Source organism: Miscanthus floridulus, chromosome 2 (genome assembly GCF_019320115.1).
Source record: "Miscanthus floridulus cultivar M001 chromosome 2, ASM1932011v1, whole genome shotgun sequence".
In the NCBI taxonomy this organism is placed as follows: domain Eukaryota; kingdom Viridiplantae; phylum Streptophyta; class Magnoliopsida; order Poales; family Poaceae; genus Miscanthus; species Miscanthus floridulus.
In genome coordinates, this window is record NC_089581.1 from 13,137,589 (window position 1) to 13,159,774 (window position 22,186).

Genomic DNA, 22,186 nt, shown 5'->3' on the forward strand with positions numbered 1-22,186 from the left:
ATCTCACATATACTTCGGCCTTGCTTGCTTTCTCGATTTAGATGCCTTCCGAGCTTGCTTTCTTGTTAGCTTGTGGCCCATCGGGAATTTGATGCATACTGCAGCAAATCTGACCTAAACTGTTGGTCTTAGCACGTGAGAGCATTGGACTCCGGCAGTTGGCCTTTGCACGTGTGAACCTTCGACTCGAGCTGTCGCTAGCCTTCACGCCGCATCCGATTCAAAGTCAGGCCTTTGGACAAAGACGTAATTGATTCGGTGTATCTTGGCTAGTTGTCTCGGGACGTGAGTTCTCGTTGCAAGCTGCCTAGCGCGAGACGTCGAGTTGCCGCTGAATCCGATTGGCTGTTGGATGCCTTACTAGTGCGCCGTTGAAGAGACGTTGTCGCAAGGATCTAAATTGATGTTGACTTGATGTAGTCGACGAGTTGACCATGTAGGACGACGGGTATCAACACGGGGAATCCGGGTGCTGCGGACGGCGTGGAAGATACATGTTGATCCCGCGCGGAAAAATCATGTTGTCGAGGTCCGTCGAGCTCTCGATCGCGAAGTCGCCGAAAGCCCCAACCTGACGCGCCAGCTATCGGTGTTTGATAACTGGCAACTCGTCACGGGGTTACCCGGGACGATGTTCAAATGGCTTCGGCGTACGCCGAACTCGACAGTAAACGCAAAGAGACGAACGGTTTATACTGGTTTAGGCTCTCGTAATCGAGTAACAGCCTTTACGTCCAGTCGGCGTGTAGCCTTTTGCATTGGATCGATTAGTATGATTATGTGTTATGGCCTCTACCGATCTAGAGAGCCATGCCCTCCTTTATATAGGCCAGGAGGCAAGTCTCCTAGTCGGTTACAATGTAAGAGTCCTATTAGGATTACTGGATAGCAACGTTACTAGAATTACATGTGGGGAATTCCTAGTCGGACTAAATCTTCTCTCTTCCTTACGGAGTACTCGGGGACTATGTCCCACAGACGAGTCTTTCCGGGATAAGTTTGGGAGCTTTTCCGGCCGATAACAGACTCTGCATTATGGGTTGTGTGCAACCTCTTTGGACGTCGAGGCCCTGTTGTGTTGGCTTGGGGTCATCATTCGACGTTAATACCTGGTTTCCCTTGTTTGTAAGATTACTTAATGCCGTGCGTTTTGTATTCATATACGTGGAACAACAACTTCTGGCATCAATCGCGTACTACCTTCTATGGTGAGTTGACTTTGTATTTCGCGGAGTCAAGAGCTATCGCATGTCATCTTATTTTGTTGATTGCTCTTCATCTTTTATTAATTTGATGATGATGCCATTTTTCTGTGCATATCCACAGTGAAGGAAGCCATCCAGAAGAAACCGCTAGCCATGTATATCATCCTCTTGTATGTCCATTTGACCCCAGTCTCTTTACCCTCCTTTTTTTTTGTATCCGCTTGTGGTCGACTTGTCACCATGCTCTGGTCTCCGCGTGTCATTTGGAATGCACGCCCGATTAGCTTTGACTATTACACATTCCTTTCACTACATACTAGAGCCAAAAAGTTCAGCTTCTTTGATGGTGCAGTAGATTACAAAAAAACCATGCTCTCATATCATGACCTGTATACTTATATTTAGGAGCATTGATTGATTTATATATTAACTTCTGAATTGGTAAGTTGCATGCTTGTTGTTCTGTGTTTGCTAAAATAATGACACGCCACAGCGTGGCTTGTCACTTGTCATGGAGGGTGGTCCTCACGTGTTTATGGCACGTTGTCATTTCGTTATCAGAAGAGTGTGGTGGTTTGCCGAGTCTGGATGCCCTCTTGCTTGGTTGTTGCCTCTCCTTAACCCTTACCCAAAAATTAATGTATCTGCCTCTGGCTACGTCAGTGCTTACGGCAGTTCCGTGTTCTACTATCTGACGATTCCTCACTTGTGTTTGTACGCAAAAGCAGTTATTTAATTGCAACAAGGTTGTTCGGCTGGTCAGCTTCGGCTAGCTGGCTAGCCTTTTTTTTTAAGTCGGAGTAGTATTTTTTCTCTCATTAAATTTTAGCATGAACAATGTTTTCCAGTAGCTACAGTAGAAATTTAATGTCAGCCGAACACTTCAGATGACCCTGTGCTGGTGACCATACACTAATCTTTGGCCTCTCTGAATCGTTCAAACTAACCACGAGATGCCCATTCAGATGTTTTTTCTTTTCTGTTGGAATCTGGACTTGTTCAACGACTGTACGGATCTAACTGTATTTCTTTTTGAATTCCCCCTTGCAGTTTGGAGGTCATGCCTGTGCACTGTGCAGTGTATACCTCTGTCATAGCTCGTGGGCGGCCACCACGTGAGACAATCTGCGACCTGGATTGCGGATGGGGAAGCTGCGAGGAAGCATCGGCCCACAAGTCGGCAACTAACCAACCACCTGGGGCTGGTCAATGCTAACCTTGCTTTGCTTTGAGGTGTAAAGAGGTGTCGTCATCGTCACTGCAACGCGTAAACCTAGTAAATTGTATGTGTAAGGCCATGCCCAACGCTCCACCCTGGAGTGCTGCCTCAACCTTCAACTATGCAATTGATGTCCAAATCATCACGAATATTAACCTCGCATGGTGTCAGATTCTTCAGCAGAGGAAGTGGTGGCTCAGGCTTGCCCTGACAAAGAGTGAAGCAGCAGCATTTCTTGTGTCGTGGCATGGAATAGAGCACATAAAAAAAGCTGAGAAACTCTGGGCAAAAGTTGTGCCAGTGATGGACCGTAGCAGAGGCAAGGTGCTGCTTGCGTTGAGAGTGTGTTGAGAGTATTGGCCCCAGCTCATTTTAGGAGTACGTGGAGCACAACTTTACGTTGAAGCTAACAATAGGTGCTGCCTGCCCTAATGTGCTTCAGGCAGGGGTCGTTATCTCCCAAGTGGAACCGGAACAGGGTCCTTCCGATGGTTGGATGGGATGCTCTGAATTTTGCTCATGCTCTCCCGTTTCACGAGTGCCGAGAGTTGTAGTTTTATGAAATTTTGGAGTCTTGTACTGTCTACATGTCTTTTTTTAGGGAAACCACAGTTTCATTAATCATGCAACCCAGCAGACTCGTTGGTTTCAAGTTCTGATAGTCTTTAAAAAATCCTCAACCCAAACACACCAACTTTTGGACGCACCAAGCTTAGCTAGTTGGTGCGCCACACGGGTACATTCTCTCGGACAATATGTTATTTGATACATATGAAAATAAAGACAAAGCAGCATTATGTGAGCATGTGGCGCCACTATTCACAGGGGGTTAAAACTCACCGGATTTATTCTGGTGTGAACAGAGAAGGAGCATTGGATAAAGCGGTCGCCACCAGTGAGGCAGTGAGGTTCCAGAGAGAAAAATTAGGCACCAGATTTGTCTAGTGATCATCACCGTAGAATGCGTTATAGGAGCCCAGTGACCAGCTGATTCAACGGATATCTTCAAACGGTTAATACACGTGGCACCACCAGAATTATCCGGTGGTATGCACTAGATTTATCCAGTGAGTGTGTAGAAAGTTTACATGCCACCAAGGGCTATATATGGAGTTGAGTTCTTAGGTCCCGTTCGGCTTACTCAGAAAACAGTACTATTCAGTTTGTTTTTTCAGGCAGAATAATATTTTTTTCTCACAAGAATTCAGCCAGAATAGTATTTTCAGCCAATTTCAGCCACAATTCAGTAAGCCAAACGGGACCTATATATACCCCTTGGCTGGTCAAATGAGCGTGTGTGGAGCTCAAGGACGTGTTGTATGAGTTGAAGCTCATCTCTAGTTGCTCTAGGCACCAAAGTGCTTAGTGTTTCAATGGGTTATTAGCATAGATGCCTCGACAAGTGCTTATGTTAGTTAGACCATCGTTTATGCGCTTGCTCTAGGTTTAGGCCTAGTGTTTAATGAGGTTTGCATACGTATTATCACTCGGTGCTTTGTGCACACCATTGTTGTACTCAGAGGGACTTGCAGTCTTATAAGACCACACCAACCGTGTTTGTGGTGTGGCCGCCACCGTGTACCGGAGGGAACAAGGCCCGTGACTATTTCGTCGAAAGCTCGATAGTGAATATGGCGGGGAGCAGCTCGAGAGAGACCACTCAGAGACCCACTTGTGCGTGAGAAAGGCCCAAGGGCTATCCACGGAGTTACCCGACCGAGAGCTTGACCTTTGTGAGGGGCTCTAACGAGGACTAGGAGGAAGCGTGAGCTTCTCGATACCTCGATAAAAATATCAGAGTCGTCGACGGGAGTTTGCATCTCTATCTCGATTAAGCTTCCACATTTAGATTATGTACTTAGGTTGTGTGCTTTACTATTCTATTTTAACTTGTTAGGCTAGTTGATAGGATTAAAATCTAGGTTGCATAACTCTTTTGCGGTAGAGATAGCAACATACCTAGCGAAACCATGGCTGCATATCTAGATAAGTTATTCATTACATAGGTTTTGACTAGGTGAAAATTTGATACCATAGTTTTAGAAGTAAATTTTAAAAAACCTAATTCACACACACCTCTTAGACTTCACAGCCCTTCAGATGTCCTCCATCTTCACCCAGTCGATGACACATTGCACATGTCCACTTCTCTTATAATCCGTCTTTTTCAGGTTATTTTTTTAGCTGGAATAATATTTTTCTCTCATAACAAATCAGCCGGAACAGTATCTTTTTTCAGCGAAGCGAACAGGGCCATAGTGCCAAGCTTCATCTTCCTTTTTTTGAATTATGTCTTAAAGGTAAACCATTATTGGTCAACCTCTACATAAAGTGATTCATCTTATTTGGGACTTGATATTCCCATATCTATTTTCAATTAAAATCATTGTCATCCCCTCCGGAGTGACCTTGTAAGCCTTCTTCCCGTTCTTAGCTCACGGATGTACAGTTTGTAGGATGATTTAACAGAAAACTTACCCTTCGCGTCAGGATGCCGAGCTAAAATGTCCACCTTATCATCACATAAATGTATTCTCAGTATTACATCAGTATCTTATTGGCAAAAAAAATTGTATTGCACAGTTGCGCCATCCTGACTTCCGCAACCCAGTAACAGGATCAATAAGTTCTCTAACTTTTGAGACTAAAGTTGAACAACAGTGTGTTTTGATAAATCTATTTTGTGCTCTCGACAGCCAAGGGTCATCCCATATGTTGATTTGATCTCCATTCCAAACCCTCCAAATTATGCCTTTTTTTCAGGAGTTGAATACCCTTTAAGATGCTTCTCCATGCATATGATATTCTGTCCCTTTGGTGAGCTTAGAAAATATCTTGTTTTTAAAACTTGACCACACAAATAGAGAGGATATTGAATTATTCTCCACCCTTGTCTTGCCAGCATAGCAATATTGAAAGCGTGTAAATCATGAAATCTCAATCCACCTTTGGCTTCATCATTTTCTCCTTTCCCAACCAGTCAATTTTTTTTGTCCTTATTTGTTGCGCCCACCAATATCACAAAATCATTGTTGTTATGTCATCACACAGGGATTTGGTGCGGTGGAAGCAAGAAATAGCACAGACAGGGATGGCTTGTGCAACACAATTAATCAAGACTTCCTTTCCTGATTTTGAGAGCAACTTCTCTTTCTAGCCTTGAATATGACGCCAAATATTCTCCATTAAAAAAGAAAAAAGCTTTAGTAAGATTGACTAAATACTTTTCATTATAAGCAGCACATGAAATTCCTATATTCCGCATGAAATTCCTTTTACTTCGTGAGACACATTGGCACTGTTGACCTGTCCTTCTTAATAGCTTTCCGAGAACATTTCTCACAGTCATCCAATATATTTCTTATCTTCATAGCAACTAAATTTGTAGCACTTAATAGCAGGAGCGAATCATTAGCAAAAAAACAAATGTGCTAAGCTAGATGCCAAGCTAGGTGCCTTCTAACAAATCTTGATCCCCTTTATTCGCCCTTCTTCTTCAGCTGCCTCATAAGTCACCCAAACATCGTCTGTGATGAGCTGTTCAGGGACAAAAGCACTTTGGGTATTTGAGAAGGCTTCCGGAAGAATCTTCTTTAAGCGATTCACCAACACCTTAGGTACGTTTAGTTCCCTCCCAAAAATGCCAAATTTTTCAAGATTTCTCGTCACATCGAATCTTTGGACGCATGCATGAAATATTAAATATAAATAAAAAATAAAACTAATTATACAGTTTAGACGAAATCCACGAGACAAATCTTTTAAGCCTAATTAGACTATGATTGGACACTAATTGACAAATAACAACGAAAACTGTTACAGTGTCATTTTGTCAAATTTTTCGACATCTAAACAGGCCCTTAGTTATGAGAACAATATTTGTGTCATTCCATCCGACCAACGTCTCCCCACCGTTTAGAACTTTCAGAACTTCTTCAACTTTTCTCTCACCCACGATGTGCCAACATTCCTTATAAAAAACATCGGGCATGCCATCAGGTCCAGGGGCTCCTTAAATCTTCAATTTTTCCAAGGCTCTTTTAATTTCTGCAGCTATGAATTTACCTAATAATATCACATTCATCTGTTGTGTTACCCTTGGTTGTATTTGATTAATTAAAAAGAGCGAATGAGATTTTCGCCTTGTGGGGTGAACAGGCCGAGTAGCACGGGAACACCATCCTTCAAATGCTCGTCTGCGTCCACCAAGTCCCCTTGATCGTTTCTCAGCTGTGAAGATGGTTTTCCCTTCGTCTTATAAGAAGGAAGATGGGTTCATAGCAACGATTACTACTTCCTAGTCCTAGATAGAAAGTGCAAATATAATGGGCAAATTGTTAGCTAGCAATTTTAACTCTAGTACATGTATCAAACAAGAGGACTAAAAGATGGACTACTTTTTTAACCAAGACTTCACCTGGTTGTTAACCAATTAGTTAGCCAAAATTATAGCTAATTTGGGCTAAAGGCCGACCAGTAATAGCCATGTGTATCTTATATCTAAACATGCCCTAGTATAGAATTGACCAAACTGTGTAAAAGGTATGGCAGTGCCTACTGTAGAATGAGCTATCAGCAGCTAGTACGTTTATGAATCAAATTTATTTTTGAGCTGTTGACGATCAACGGTGGATGGTTGCAGTGCTTGATGGTTGACCTGAGCTGTATATTCGCAGGAAAAAAAAAAAACTTATCACAACCTGTGTACAATGCGTAGTCAATCACGTAACGTCTTTCAAACTCAGTTGTTTGGATTTTTATTATCTGATTTGATTAAATATAAATATCAAAGCTTCTTTTCCTTTAATGAAAATACGTGGTGGAAAATCTATACTAGTGATGGAAAGCACAAAGCACAACAAAACACCCAGATGATCCAAACGTGAAAAAGGTAAACCTCTCTCTTTATGCTCTCGTTTTTTCTCTCCCAGAACTTTGCGATACGGCGATATCCAGTTATCCACCCACTGGGCACGCACCGCGCTCGTTCCGACCCGTAAAAAAAACCCCCAAAAAATCCGAGCGGCCTCCACGAACTCTCCTCCGCTGCAACGACATAAAAGAGCCGCGTCGTCCCTTCCCCTCCCGGCTTCCAGGCCTGCTGCACCCCGCATCTCTCCCCTTCCTCCCCAACAACCCGCCGGCGAGGCCGCACCTCGCCGGTCACCTACTCCCTGCTACTCGATCCGTATCTCCTACTCCGAGGATCACCGTAGCCGCCTCCGGCCGCCCACCCGCGGAACCCTAGATCTCCGATACCCCGCGCGCCGTCCCGCCGACGGCCACCCGATCGGAATGGGCCGCAATCTTCAGTAAGGTCAAAGGACCCAAGTGTACCCTACTCCGCCTTCGCGCGTGCGCGAAGCGCCGCCGCGATGGCGATCCGCATCACCGTGTCCTACTCGGGCTACGTGGCGCAGAACCTGGCCGCGTCCTTCGGCCTGCGCTGCACCGCCGCCGCTGCGGGCGCTGGTGCGGCGCCCGGCGCGGGGTGCCGCTTCCTCCAGGACGCGCTATCCCGCCCCTTCTGCCTCTTCGCCTCCTCCCGCCACGCCGACGCCCACCATGACGCCGAGGATCACAACCTCCCGAAGCCCAGGCCCAAGGCTCTGCCCCCCACCGCCGCAGCAGGAGGCGGATACTCACTGTTGCTGCCGCGGTCGTGTTCCACGAAGGCGGCGCCGCCGGTGGATGACCCCCCAGCCTCGTTGGCCGTGGGGCTGCTGTCGGTGTTGGCGTCTGGGAAGGGATCGACTGGTGGCATTGCTGGTGCATCCTCCCTCGCTGCCTCGCCATCAATATCAGCCGGGTTCAACCCTTCGGCGCTCCTCCCGTTCCTGCAGGCGACCAAGTGGCTCCCCTGCAGCGACATAGTCACTGCCGCGACGACGTCTCGCAGTTCAGGACGCCCAGCAGGTGCGACCGCTGCGCCTGCACCGCGCACAGCTGCACCATCTCCCCGTCCTGCACCACGGGCAGCTGCTCCATCTCCCTTTCCTTCACCTGTGCCATCACCTGCTGTTGCTGCTCCTTCCAAGGTCGGCATACAAGCATTGGTTGGTAGTGCTAGCATCGCCTCAGGTTCAGCTGTGATTGGAAGGGGGGCTATTGCCTCTGGTGCAGCTGGAATGGTGAAGAAGAGCGGTGCAAGTCTTCCTGCTGGAGCAGGGGTGAAAAGGAAGACCAGTTGGCTCTCAAGGTGGGTGAGCTCATGCTCAGATGATGCAAAGACTGTCTTCGCCGCTGTGACCGTGCCACTGCTCTATAAATCATCCCTAGCTGAGCCTAGGTCCATCCCATCCAGGTCAATGTTCCCAACATTTGATGTTGGTGATCGGATCCTTGCTGAGAAGGTATGTTTTATTTTGGTTCCCTTTGTTAAATGATGAATACCGATGTGTATTTATTATGTATCATTTGCTTATATTGGTGAACAGGCATCTAATGTCCAGCCCCTATTGTGACTGTAGGTTTCGTACATTTTCCGGGAGCCAGAAATTTTGGACATTGTGATCTTTCGTGCACCTCCAGTCCTTCAGGTGTGATACCTTGTTTCTCCATTTTGTCTTATGTAGTTCATTAGAGCTTCTTCTTATTGTAATAAGAACAATCTCTTTGTAGGCATTGGGCTACAACTCAGGTGATGTGTTCATCAAGAGAGTTGTGGCTAAGGGCGGTGACATCGTTGAAGTAAGCTTTTATCCCAATGGTAGTAACCTCTTTATATTTTCCATAATTTTGGCATTACATTTTGATTTTCGGGGATTATATGAACCAATCGGTGTCCCTTGTATTTAATAGGTACGTGATGGTAACTTGTTGGTTAATGGAGTAGTTCAGGAGGAGGAATTTGTGCTGGAACCAGCCGACTACGAAATGGATCCACTGGTATAACAACTAATCTTCTTACCACATGCTACTAAACAACCATTATTTTGTAGTCCTGTAAGTAAGCTGACACCATCATAGTTATGTGCATCAATTCTTAGACTTTTGAATTGTTAGAAATTGGTTGTGACCTCAAAATTGTTCCTGTGTTCTTTGTTGGTGGATGGTTCTATGGGCTGCACCTGTTATGTGTTGATCACATATTAAGTTTACTACTTTCATCCACTGAATCTATATACACGTGCTGATTAATTGTTGTTGCTTGGCCAGACTGTGCCTGAAGGCTATGTCTTCGTACTGGGGGATAACAGAAACAACAGCTTTGATTCACATAACTGGTATGCTAGACCTCTAATAGAGGATTTTTGTTTCAGTTTTTAACCCCAGTCTCTACAGCAATAGCTCATGTGTTGTGTTGTTTCTGCAGGGGTCCGCTTCCAGTTAAGAACATCCTCGGGAGATCTGTACTCCGATATTGGCCACCATCGAGAATAACAGATACAATATATGAGCATGACATGGCGCAGTACACAGCTGCCGCATCCTGATAATACATTGTGGCAATACCACATGTTCCAGGCCCATTTTTCCTTTCCCGGCTGAGCTTTACTGACAAGTGATATGCTGAGCCGTGGGGTTCTTTATTTATTGGTTGTAGCCATTCCTCAAATGCCGATTGGCAGGTTGGCTGACAGATTAGTTTTTTCCCTCCCTACGGGCAGATGCTTGTTTGAAGGCAGCAATTCTTGTACTCTGTAGCTAAGAATGAATGTCATATAAATGTTGCAGAAGTAGATGAACGAGCATCAAGGACTGTAGGATGAGGATGTCAGTTCTCTTGTTTTATGAGACGAGTTGGTGCTCGAAACTTATGTAAAGGAAATACAAAGCATTTAAGATTTGCTCAGCTTGTGCTATGTTTTTTTTCATTCCTGAATCTTGGATCAAAGATTCAAGGCAAGGTCAGCCTGGTGCTAAGGTTTTGGTTGAATCCGTCTATCCTGCCTGATAAGGTTTCTTGTGATGATAAAATTTAGGAATAGAATCTAACCTAGTATCTAGTGGTTTTTAGTCCTGTATTCATTCATGATGTAATGCAACTTTGTGAGCATAGTTCCTGTTTGTCCTGTTTTGTTTTATGGCAGTGCAGGTTCAGTACAACTTTGCCTGATGTTTTTGTCTGTTATTTTCTTTGTAAATGATTTTTTTTCGTCTGTTACTTTTTTTCCAGATATTTCATATGGTTTGGAACTGTCTGTGTTTAAAAGATACTTCCTCCATGTTCCTAAAGAAAGTCGTTTTGGGGTTGTCAAATATTTTTAACTTTGACTACAAATAAATTCTTTTGGGTTGAATTTAAAAATATGAAAGTTGTGGGGGTATGGCCCCCAAGACATGGGCCGCACCATCAGAGGTGGCTCGGCCCACAAGATTAAAGCGTGCACGGCGCTGCTTGATGTGCACCGCAAGCTATTGTATAGTAACAAATATGATACTTTACTTGTAACCCTGCCCTTCCAGACTATATAAGGAGAGGCAGGGGTCTCTTAGCGGACAAGCTACTTGGTTGTCCAGATCAATACAATACACCAAAGACACAGGACATAGGGTATTACGTCGATTAGACGGCCCGAACCTGTCTAAATCACTGTCTTTGCGCCTTGTGTCACCATCCGGTTCCTGATCACGCGCACCCCCACCGATAAATCTACCATCGCGGGATACCCCTCGGTGGACTGCCGACGATATTCTATCGACAAAAGTGATGTAAGTAGACTCATCACGAAATGTAGTTTTACAAAAATATATATTGACTACATTCTATAAATATTTTATAGCAAAAAGTAGTGGTCAAAGTTATTTTTTATTGGACTATGTCGCTATTCAAAACGACTTTCTTTAAGGTCATGGAGGGAGCATGGCATTTAAGGCAAACTGATTAGTTTGTATTCCCTCCGTGGCTCTGACTCAGAATAAATAACTCAGTACCTGGGATGTGTTTGAATGCTGAAGCTAATCACCGAGTGTATGCAAAGGATAACTGCTAAATCTAAGAGATATTAGGAGGTATAACTGCCAAAATCTAAGATATTCTCTGGAAAACGAAAAGGAAAAGAGCTGAGGGCAACTGATACTCTCCTGGTAAAGGAAAGGAAATGGGGAGAGTTAAGGTAACTGATATTCTCCTGGTAAAGGAAAGGAAATGAGGAGAGTTATTTATTTTAGAAAGGAGGGAGTATGGTATTGTTCTGAAATGGTTGAGCTGATGGCTGAGGGCTGAGGGCCAGGAGTTCCATCAGAAAAATTGCAGATAATACAATGAAGGATAAAATATAGTACGGGTTGAAAAATCATCAATACAGGCATGGCTATAAAATTGAACAAGGCAGACGTACTCAGAACATGCAAAGTGCTAAAGAAAGCCATTGCAAGAAGGCAGTATGAATAATGTACGATTGTACCCACACAATTGCCAGAAGCAATACAAAATTTGAACTTATGTTACAGCCCATTTCACGTTCAGGCACACTTCCAGCCTAGGTATACATGAAATTGATGTGTATGTGTAATTTCCTATCAGCCCTACGAGAAGTAGATCAGAGCAAAATCTATTACCACTTCACATCCAGCGACAGCGGTTCTGGTGGCAAAATGAATGATAGAAACTTTGTGAAAGAAATATTTGAAGCAAGGCTGCCCCAAGTAGTGGTGTCCACTACTGGAAACTGCCTTCTAACCTTCTTCACCGAAATAGCCTTCAACCTATCATCATGTTCCACTCTGGCTATAATGTCAACTGGGACTCGCTGGACCATGGGTTTCGTTTTCCACTCTGGAACATCTTCCCAGATGGGATCCTCTTCAGTGATGTCCCTTTCAAACTCCAAACGGAATTTCACCAAAGGTATTGATGTCACTTTAGCTTCAATGAAGTGCATTGAGCTATTCTCGTGGTTTCTTTTGCTAAACCAAGTCTTCAAGATCTTCTCAAGCTTTATCAGTCTTGGGCTAATTGAGGAGAACAAAAACTCTGAGATCAACCGATTTGCTATGTTGACTTTACACTTGTCTGACAATAACTCTATAGTATCATGTGACCTTAAGAAAGTCTTCACATGGCCTCCAGATACACTTGTTTGCTGCACGACAATTACGACTGATCCTACAACACCCACTTGAAGTAATGGGGCACAGATTGAGTAGCTCAAAGGCCATATTTGGCTTAGGTCGTTGTTACTAGTCAACAAACTTCCATTTGATAAAAGACCTATACTGTGAGGGTGGGTTACGGAAACTTTCTGTGCACCAATGACCTTTAATGCAATGCCATCCGCAACAAATATCCTCTTAAGCCTTGTATATGTGGCATTCCCCTGCATAAGAATTAATAAGTGCAACATAAGATTCTGCAAACAATCGAGGAACAAATTACAATGTACATTTCCTAATGCTATGAATTGATGAAACATACGATCAATAAAACAGGATGGCCATATAAATCTACTAAGGACGATTTAGCCTACGATGATTGATGTAAATTCATTAAAATATACTAGCACAGAATATGAAGTAGTCACTAATTCATCAAAGAAACCATATGCAGCAAACCAAGAAACCATAAGCTTTTGTCAAATGCTCATCAAATGTCAATTGAAAAGTGAATTAGTAATACAGGTTCAAAAGTGACATTGGCAGCATAACTCTAAATCAAATATCCAAAATCTATCCAGCTAAAGGGCGGGCCTGGTGCAAGCGGTAGAGTCTTACTGCCTGTGACTGGAAGGTCCCGGGTTCGAGTCGCAGTCTCCTCGCATTGCACAGGCGAGGGTAAGGCTTGCCACTGACACCCTTCCCCAGACCCCGCACAGAGCGGGAGCTCTCTGCACTGGGTACGCCCTATCCAGCAAAGTTCTAACCAGTAAGCATCGACAGGGTTGCTGTGCTGCTATTGCAATGGTATTGCAAAGTGTATGGCTTTATGCATTAATAATAAAACAGGTAAACAAAGGGAAATAATAGAATAGCAAGATCGCTGCAGCAATACTTGCAAAACCTAAACCCCTCCAAAAAAAAACCAGACTTCACTCCATAACCAAAGCAAATCTCCATGTCCTGTTACCCTATTCATACCCTTCTCCATTGTACTCAGCAAAGCCAGCAATACCCACAGTATATGATAAGCCAGAAAAAGAACATTTGTTTTCTGTGTCACCGGTCATTCCATCTTGTCTTTTTTTTTATTGAGCTACATTTGCTTCCAACTTAAACAATCAGAAAGTTACATTCACTTCTATCTAAGAAAACCGCCATCTATCTAGATTTGCATCAGTAAAGCGGGGAGAAAAAGGGCAGAAGCATCCTAATTTGAATTTCTATGAAAAATGCCATCTATCTGTATCCATCAATGACAAATTTCCATATAACATGCACCAATGATTACCTACTGAAATGAAACTTAAACGAACACAATATATTACACAATGCTTAACCTTCACCATCAACGGTCCATTACTTGATAACCCCAATTCAGACAAGTTAGAACATAACCTTGAATCAAGCTCAATTCTGATTGTACACAATTGCCTTACCAATACGCAACGGCAGCAAAAAATTGGGCAAAAACAATTGAAGTGTCAGTACAATTTGAACACACAAAACAAACTAAACCAGGGTCCTTACTGATTTGACATTCAACTACTACTACTACTACTACAAACAAACAAACAAACAATATAAAGTCATCAGCAACACTAAATAACGGGGGGAAAATATATACGTGCAGATATATTTCTACAGTACTAGCTGCTGCTAAATCAACTTAGCTGTTGAACCCATCAAAACTTTGAACTAACACAACTTTTAAACCAACCTTTACTACAGTAGAAACTAGCATGCAAGCAACTGATCGGGATCGGATGCAAAATCGGGAACAGCGCCGGATCAAAGTCAACCCACTCACCGATGGTAGCTGGAGCTCGACGAGGCCACCGTCCTCGTTGCCAGCAAGTTTCAATTCCAGCGGCCCAACCAGCTCCACGTCCCTCACGCCGGTGTCGAACCCGAACGCTCCTTCAGCGGGGACGACGTCGACCCCGTCCGGCCCGTCCACCTCCTCGACGGCCGGCGCGGAGGGGCGTCTCCACTGCACGGCATCGTCGGAGAACCGCGCCAGCGCCGCCGACCCGCCCGCCTGCGCCCGGAACTCGTACCGCTGCACGGCGCCGACGCGGACGGCGTCGGCGTCGAGTGGCCAGACCCTGACCTCGGCGTCCGGGTCCCAGTCGTACTTCTCCGAGACGGCGTCGATGACCTCCTCGAGGAAGGTGGGCTCCGGGGCTGGGTCCTCCAGCTCCGCGTCGGCGGAGATGGAGGCGGAGCCGTTGGAGGAAGCGGTGAGGAAGGCGAGCTCGGCGGCGGCGGACGGCGAGGGGGCGGAGAGGAGCAGCAACGCGAGGAGGAGGAGGGAAATTAGAGGGAGGGCCGAGGAGGAGGAGGAGGCCATGGGGGTCGGAGGATTGAGGAACGGTAGGTCTGGTGGCGGGTCCTCTTCCCCGACGAAGGGATCTCTTCACGGAGGGGGACGATGACGACGATGGTGGCGGTGGTTGCGCTCGTGGCATATGGCTAAGAGGCTTTTACAAGTGTGGTATTAAAAATGTTTGTAATTATATATAGGCTATTAAAAAGTTGATCATACATATGCTATTGTTCTAAATTTCTTTACTCTCCAAATCATTTCGTCTATTTTTCTACTTAACGGTGTTAAACTGACTGGTGAAATGATCATTTTACCCACGGTAGGGTCCGTTTGTCAGCCACCCAAACTATTTTTTCTCTCTTTCTCTTGCACCTCCGTTCCGTACTCCCTGTGCTCCTGCTCGTCGTCGCGGCGCAGGCGGTGTGCTGCTGCTTCCCCTTCGCGGTGGTGGAGCTCATCGTGCTCGCGGCCGTGGGCGTGCCCGCCGCGCTGTGCCGCCACGGGCTCCGCGCCCGGGCAAGGTGCAGGCGTGCCTCCCGCACCGCCGCGGTCAAGAAGGAGATGGCGGGGATGGACAGGGTGAGCAAAGGGGAGCAGCAGCAGCCGAGGGCGGATGTAACACCCTCGGTGTTATATTATAATGTTTTTGCTAAAACACTGCATTAGCCTCATGCTTGTTTGTACATGTGTGTGATTTGGAGTATAAGTCGATATACGGCATTTGAAACGTTCATCCGAAACGAGAAATAAATGTTAAGTTTCATGTCGCTTTATATTGTTTAGTATTCTAAACGGATTTTTATTGAATAAAAATGATGTAGATCCTGTATGTAAACTTTAATAAAATTTGTAGTACGTACTCAGTAGTCGACAATGAAATAGGTAGCTCGGAATTGGAATTCGACGTGAAACCGTGCACGTTACCTATGTCGAACTATGCTAGACTGGCCGCGGTCACCACTGTTGCCTCGGTTGCCTGCCACCGCATGCATGTGCACTACGCACGAGTCCTATCAGCTCTGCACTCGTCACTTCGGCGTCACGTCGCGCTCTGGTTCCTTGTCCGACGCTGTTCACGGTGACGTAGGTCCGAGTTTCGTCGGCTTGCGTGTCGGCCGCGCGGACAGTCGCCGGGGCACGTCTCACTGTCTCCTGTCGTCATGTGCACGCGTACCTTGCGTTAATGACCGTGGATGTGCCAACGCCACTGTCTCCGCTGTCGCCATGACCGACGGGACCTCTTGTTTTCAATTCGCCATGATCGTAGCGCGTTAATGAAATTCGTCGCGTCCGCGGCTCCGCTAGACAGCCAGCTGCTCGATTGACATCACCTCGTCGATCGTAGCGTCTCACTGTGCTTCAATTTTGGATTCATCGCTCTGCTTGCTCCATAAGACCGAGGTGGCCTGCATAGACGACATGCCGCACAACCATAGCTTGCCATTTTTTAATCCACTGCACTGCTAGCTTCTCCTCCAGCTGCTCATCGCACTGCCCACTTCATTCAAAGCTCCACCGCCGTTTTGCGTCTTCTTCGTGGCCGGCGGAACCTCGCCCGAGCAGAGCGAGCAGCGATCGGCGGTGCGTTACTGTTTATCTTAGCTTGCTGACGTCAGCATGACGTCACCCCTACGTCACATGTGTTTGTGGCCGCTTTTCATGTAGGAAAATAAAGCCGTAATACGTTGAAATACGCCACTGGGGGCCGCTGTCGCTGGCTGAGCCGCGCTGCTCGCGCCCGCTGCCGCTGCCGCGCGCCTGCTACTGGGCCTGCTCGCGCTGGCACCGCGCCCCCGTCGTGGGCCGGCCTGCCGCGGGCGCTTGGCTGCTGCCGCCGCTGCCGCGCCCGCCTGCTCGCGCCTGCCCGCGTCGCGCGCGCGTCTGCCGTTGCTGGGCCGCGCCCGCTGCTGGACCGCGCTGCCGCGCTGGGCCTGCGCCGCGTCCGCGGCCGCCGAGTTGGGCCGCGCCCGCCTGCTGGGCTGCGTCGGACCGTGTGGGCCGTGAGTGAGGTTTTATTTTCTTATTTCCAGCGAATTTGCTACTGCTTATTCAATTCAGTTTCAAGCTAAACTTCAATAATTAGTAGTAAATTGCATGGTTGTCCAAAAATAGTGAAACCAAGTTTGTTAGGTTCACAAAAATGCCATCTACCTGTTAGTACAGTTAGTTTACCATTAGCTGTTAGGATGGTAGGCTCATAAGATTAACGTAGAAAGCTTAGCGGTATATCGATCTTTAATTGTAGGATTTGTTATGGTAAACCGACAATAGTTTTAGCTTCGAAATTGTTATGGTAGGGTCCTTAGACCTTTACATACTTGCTGTAAAATAGGTAGCCGTAGAGCGAGTCGCTTAATGGCATAGTTATTATCCTTGCTTTAGGGTATGTATCGTAAACTAGCATTAGGAATTGGAATATCCGTAGTCACCGCAAGAATATATGACGCGTTCATACTTGTTAGTAGTGCTGGTACGTAGCTTAGACTTTATTGGGTAAACCTCACTTAGTAATTTAATAAGGGTACTTTTGCATTGAGAATTGTTGTTGCCATAGTGTTAATCATTGCATCGTCATTTCATGTAGATCACGAACAGGTAGACTTCGTACCCGTCGGTGAGCCGGAGTACGACGAGGTGATCGAGGAGTACGAGGAGGAGCTCTTCGTGCAGGAGGGAGCCCAGGAGCCTATTGGTGCTGACTTTGCTGATCCGGCACCTGCCCAAGGCAAGCCCCGGTGCATAACCCCTATTTTTAAATGATCACTGAATATATTTATATGATATGCATTTACGTTACAGGCATTTTATGGAAACTACATGCATAGATATATCCACCATGAGTCCTACTAGTGTAGGTCGAGTAGCTGCTATGCTCAGGATGTCGGTAGCGTGAGTAACCTAACGTTACTCGCAAATAGGTGATTACACTATGATATCATGATGAAATAATGGAAAGGAAAAATGGTGACCGGATAGGGATGTGGATTTGGTACTGGTGGGTGTGAGGGGTTGTGTCCTGCGGCCAACAGGGCATAGCCCGGTTACACTTTTTCCCTGTCTGTGTTGATTAAGGACCGGTCGTTGCATATGACTCTAGGCAAGTCACAGCACTATTGTCCCGAGCACATACTTGGGTATGGGCGCAGGGAAGACTTGCTGCTCTTTTGTCGCGGATCCGGCTCTTTCTGGACCGACTGATGGGAAGAGGAGGTGGTGGAGGTCCTTGCACCGCACTGAGTCCGGGATTCAGAGGCGGGGGCTTGGAGTCCAAGTTTGGACAGGGACCTGGACACCCAGGACAGGAGAGTGGTGGGTTAGTCCTGCTTGTGCCTAGGATACAAGTGGGGCGTGTGTCTTCGGGGCACCCAGCTGGGCACATTGATTCACGAATCGCCGGGTTATTCGGTACGGCTTGTCTACGATTTAGCACCGTAGTAAGAACTGGAAGTGGAAAAGGAGAAGAAACAGTATCGATTGCTCAACTCTTGCTTGAAAGTAGCACATGTGCTTATATAGATTGACTAGATAAAAACTTAATACGGCTGATGATAATAATGTATCAATAAGGACTCACTATTAGTACTGCTTTTGGCTAAAAGAGAACCAGCAACCATAAAGCCTAGCATATTCCTTGGAGTCGGGAAAGTATTCCCACTGATTGGATAAGTCTTGCGAGTACATTGTGTACTCAGGATTTATTTACCCCTGTTGCAGGTGATGCTTGAGGAGTTCCTTGTGTGGAGGATCTATCTGGTGGGCTCAGACGGAATCCTCGTTATCTTATCGCTAGATGTTATCTTTTAATATTCCGCTGTTTATCATTCCGCACTCTGTATTTGGTATTGTAATAATGTACTTTTAAGAAACTCTAATGTATGAGATGGACTTGTGTTGTAACTCATTTTCATTATTGGATCCTTGGGATAAATGTGGATCTTTCGGGTTCTCCCTCAGGGTGTGCCCAACGGATACCGCTCGTTGTAGTTGCTTTTGGGGTGCTTAGTGTCTGGTGGAAGACGAGCGCCTCCGTAAGTATGCTATTTCAGGTGGTTTTGCCACAGCGGACCTCCCCCGCGCACACCGACACGAGCCTCGACGGCGACGACGAGGGCCCCGGTGTGTAGGGAGGCGGCCTCGTTGAAAGCTCGAGTTTGGTTTTGGTTAATTGATGAAACCCTAAGTGCTAACCTAGTTTATCAAAGTAATTATGAGATAGGTAGCACTCCTCCAAGTGATGAAGCAATGGCGAAGATCATGATGATGCTGATGGCATGGTTATGATCAAATGCTTGAACTTAGAAAAGAAGAAAGAGAAAAACAAAATGCTTAAGGCAAAGGTATAAATAGTAGGAGCCATTTTATTTTGATGATCATGACACTTAGCGAGTGTGATCACATTTAGGTTAGATAGCCGTACTATTAAGAGGGGTGAAACTCGTATTGAAATACGGTTATCAAAGTGCCACTAGACGCTCTAACTCATTGCATATGTATTTAGGATCTATTGGAATGCTAACACCCTTAAAAATGTTTGTGAAAATATGCTAACACATGTGTATAAGGTGATACACTTGGTGGTTGACACATTTGAACAAGGATTAGAAACTTCACCGGTGCCCTAGACAGAAAAGGCAGGGGTTCACAGAGTGACCGGATGCTGGTGGTGTAGTGACCGGACGCTAGGTTTAGAGTCCGATCGGTAGCAGCAGTGAGCACGCATCTCGGTCTTATGACCGGACACTGGCATAAAGAGTGACTGGATGCTAGCAGGTGCGTCTGGTCAATGCTGACGTGTGGTGCACAGTGGAGACATTGAGTGACCGGACGCTGGGTGAGTCCGGTCGAGCATGATCGGACGCGTCCGGTCGTGAAAATTTGCGTTTGGAACCTTACTAGAAATGACTGGACGCTGAGGTCCAGCATCCGGTCACTTTCTAACTGACGCGTCCGGTCATCAATTGACCGTTGTAATCGGGCGATCGGCGTTTGAAGCCGATGACACATGGCGCACATCGCACGATCGGACGCTGAGGTTTAGCGTCCGATCAATCTGACCAAAGCGTCCGGTCGGCCCGTGTTCAGTGCAGTGAGGAGCCCAATGGCTCTATTTCGTGGGGCTTATATTTAAGCCCCATGGCTGGCTCAAGCTCACTCTCTTGGCCATTTGCATTGACATAGCAACCTTGTGAGCTTAGCCAAAGCCCTCCCACATATCTTCATCATTGTTTCATCATCATTGTGAGATTAGGAGAGAATCTAAGTGCATTGCTTGAGTGATTGCATTTAGTGGCACTTGGCATTTGTGTTTCACTGCGGGATTCACTTGTTACTCTTGGTGGTTGTCGCCACCTAGATGGCTTGGAGCAGCGATGATCATTGAGCGGAGGTTGGTGATTGTCTCCGGCTCCGATCGTGGTAATTGTGAGGGGTCTTGTGCCTTCCCCGGTAGAGAGCCGAAAGGTAACTCTAATGAATTGCTCATGTCATTGAGTTACCTCACTTGTGGGTAGGTTCTTGCAGTGTCTAATTGTGTGGATGAGGTTCGTGCAACACCTCTTAGCCATCGAACCATCGAGTGTTGGTTGACACAATGGGGACTAGCGTGCCGGCAAGCACGTGAACCTTGGGAGAAAAATCAGTTGTCTCTTACCCTTTGATATTCTTTCGGTGATTGATTTAGTATTTATCTTGTGATTGGTTCACTCCTCTACACGGCGGTATAATTATCCTACTCATTTATATTCTTGCAAACTAGTTGTGGCAAGCTGTTTAGTGTAATTAAAATTGAGAGCTTGCTTTGTTATTTTAAGTTCATCTAGTGGAGCGCTTTAGAGTAGCAAGATTGAGAGCTCTTAGTGAGTTGTAACTTTGCAAGTTGTGTGCCTAGTAATCATTGCAACTAGAATTGTTGGATAGGTGGCTTGCAACCCTTGTAGAGCTAGAGCAAGTTTGTATTTCGCTATTTGTCATACTAATCAAATTGCTCTAGTTGATTTGTAGATTTTTAAATAGGCTATTCACCTCCTCTCTAGCCATGTTAGGACCTTTCACTCATCTCCAACGGCGGTGGCGAGAGCCAGGAGGAGGCGCGTGTGGAGCTGTTGTAGGAGGAGGTGAGCTCCGATCGCCGTGAGCATGCACGGGCGAGCTCGGTCTCGGCTGGCCATCGTGAGCACGGGGGAGCTCCACCCCAGCCATCGCGGGCGCGTGCGGGCGAGCTCTGGCTCGGCCAGCCGCCGCGGGTGTGCGTGGGAGAGCTCCGGCCTGGCCAGCCACCGGCGTGGGCGAGCTCCGCCGAGGGCGCGCATGGAGAAGAGAGATGAGGTTGAGTTTGAGAGAGAGAAAGAGAGGATAGGGATGAGAGGGGTATTATGGACTTTTTGACTGACCTAACCCACTTGTTAGGACTCCCAAGCGATGAAAAATGAATGGAATGCGGATGGAATGGCTTAGAGAGCAAAGAAATTTAGAACGGTGGCATATGTGTGCGGTCAACTTTTTAATGACCTATGTGTAATTACAAACTTTTTTAATGGCACACATGTAAAAACCTCAATGGTTAAAGCCATATACGCAAGGCTGACATGTAAGCCTGGTGAGCGAGATTGATAAAATTCTCTTGGGTTGTCTTGCTAAAGCGACCTTGCACATTTGGGCCGAGGCGCTGTCTTTTGGTCGCTTGCTTTGCTCAAGTTGTCCAAAGTGGCTCGAAACGCAGTGGCGTCTAGAAGAAATCCTCACGGTCATGGCGGGGCCTCCTAGGCACGTTTAGCTTGTACGTACTGAGTATACGATAGCCAAACTCTTCTTCTTTTTTTCAAACGTTTGTGTCAGTGTGAAAGTGATCAATAAATAAATGTTCGTAGTTTTGACATACGTTGTGATCGGATGTGGCTAAGCACTCAATAATATAGGGTTTATATTGGTTCAGGCAACGTATCCTACATCTAGTTTTAGTCGGTCGGTGACTTTATTTCTAAACCTAGGTGCTCGAAGTTTGTAGTGGGATTACAAACAAGTGAGAATGAGATGGGGCATATTAGAGGGCCAGTCAGACTCTGGACTGAAGGGCCAAGAGTGACGGGAGCTCCTACGTGCGCTAAGTATTGGAGCGTATGTTCTGTGTAGCTTTAGAGTTCTAGAGCCATGGAGCTGTTCGAGTGCTTAGAATATCTAAAGCTTAGCAGAGAGAGTCGGAATGACCGGTCCCTTTTAGGAGAGAGCACATCCCCCTTTTATAGGTGAAGAGAACGGCCTTACAAGTTAGGAGATAGTGTGTGTGTGTGTGTGTGTGTGTGTGTTTTCTAGTCTTGTTGCCCACGCTGTCGGGTACAAGACAGTTTGTAGACGCCCACAATATTGTTGACGCCCAGATGCATGTGGTAGGCTGAAAGC

At 46.2% G+C, this 22,186-nt stretch overlaps 2 protein-coding genes across 4 annotated transcripts; one reads left to right on the forward strand and one right to left on the reverse strand.

Moving 5' to 3' along the window:
* Positions 1-7,380: 7,380 nt before the first annotated feature.
* Positions 7,381-10,229, forward strand: LOC136537968 (thylakoidal processing peptidase 1, chloroplastic-like). Of its 2 annotated transcripts, XM_066529947.1 has the most exons (6): positions 7,394-8,777; positions 8,895-8,963; positions 9,046-9,114; positions 9,226-9,312; positions 9,583-9,650; positions 9,740-10,229. In XM_066529947.1, the coding sequence occupies exons 1-6, from the start codon at positions 7,800-7,802 to the stop codon at positions 9,858-9,860; spliced, it is 1,392 nt and encodes a 463-aa protein (XP_066386044.1). In that variant the 5' UTR covers positions 7,394-7,799; the 3' UTR covers positions 9,861-10,229. The 2 variants fall into 2 exon arrangements, 1 of the variants encoding a protein (XP_066386044.1); XR_010779177.1 differs by lacking the exon at positions 9,740-10,229 and having other exon boundaries at positions 7,381-8,777; positions 9,046-9,133; positions 9,583-9,644.
* Positions 10,230-11,754: 1,525 nt separating this feature from the next.
* Positions 11,755-14,991, reverse strand: LOC136537969 (protein TUNICAMYCIN INDUCED 1-like). 2 transcript variants are annotated; one of them, XM_066529948.1, is made up of 3 exons: positions 14,273-14,991; positions 13,081-13,209; positions 11,755-12,686 (listed from the first exon to the last, which is right to left on the reverse strand). In XM_066529948.1, exons 1-3 carry the CDS (start codon positions 14,813-14,815, stop codon positions 11,925-11,927), a joined length of 1,434 nt encoding a protein of 477 aa, XP_066386045.1. In that variant the 5' UTR covers positions 14,816-14,991; the 3' UTR covers positions 11,755-11,924. The 2 variants fall into 2 exon arrangements, with proteins under 2 accessions (XP_066386045.1, XP_066386046.1); XM_066529949.1 differs by lacking the exon at positions 13,081-13,209 and having other exon boundaries at positions 14,273-14,987.
* Between the last annotated feature and the right edge of the window lie 7,195 nt (positions 14,992-22,186).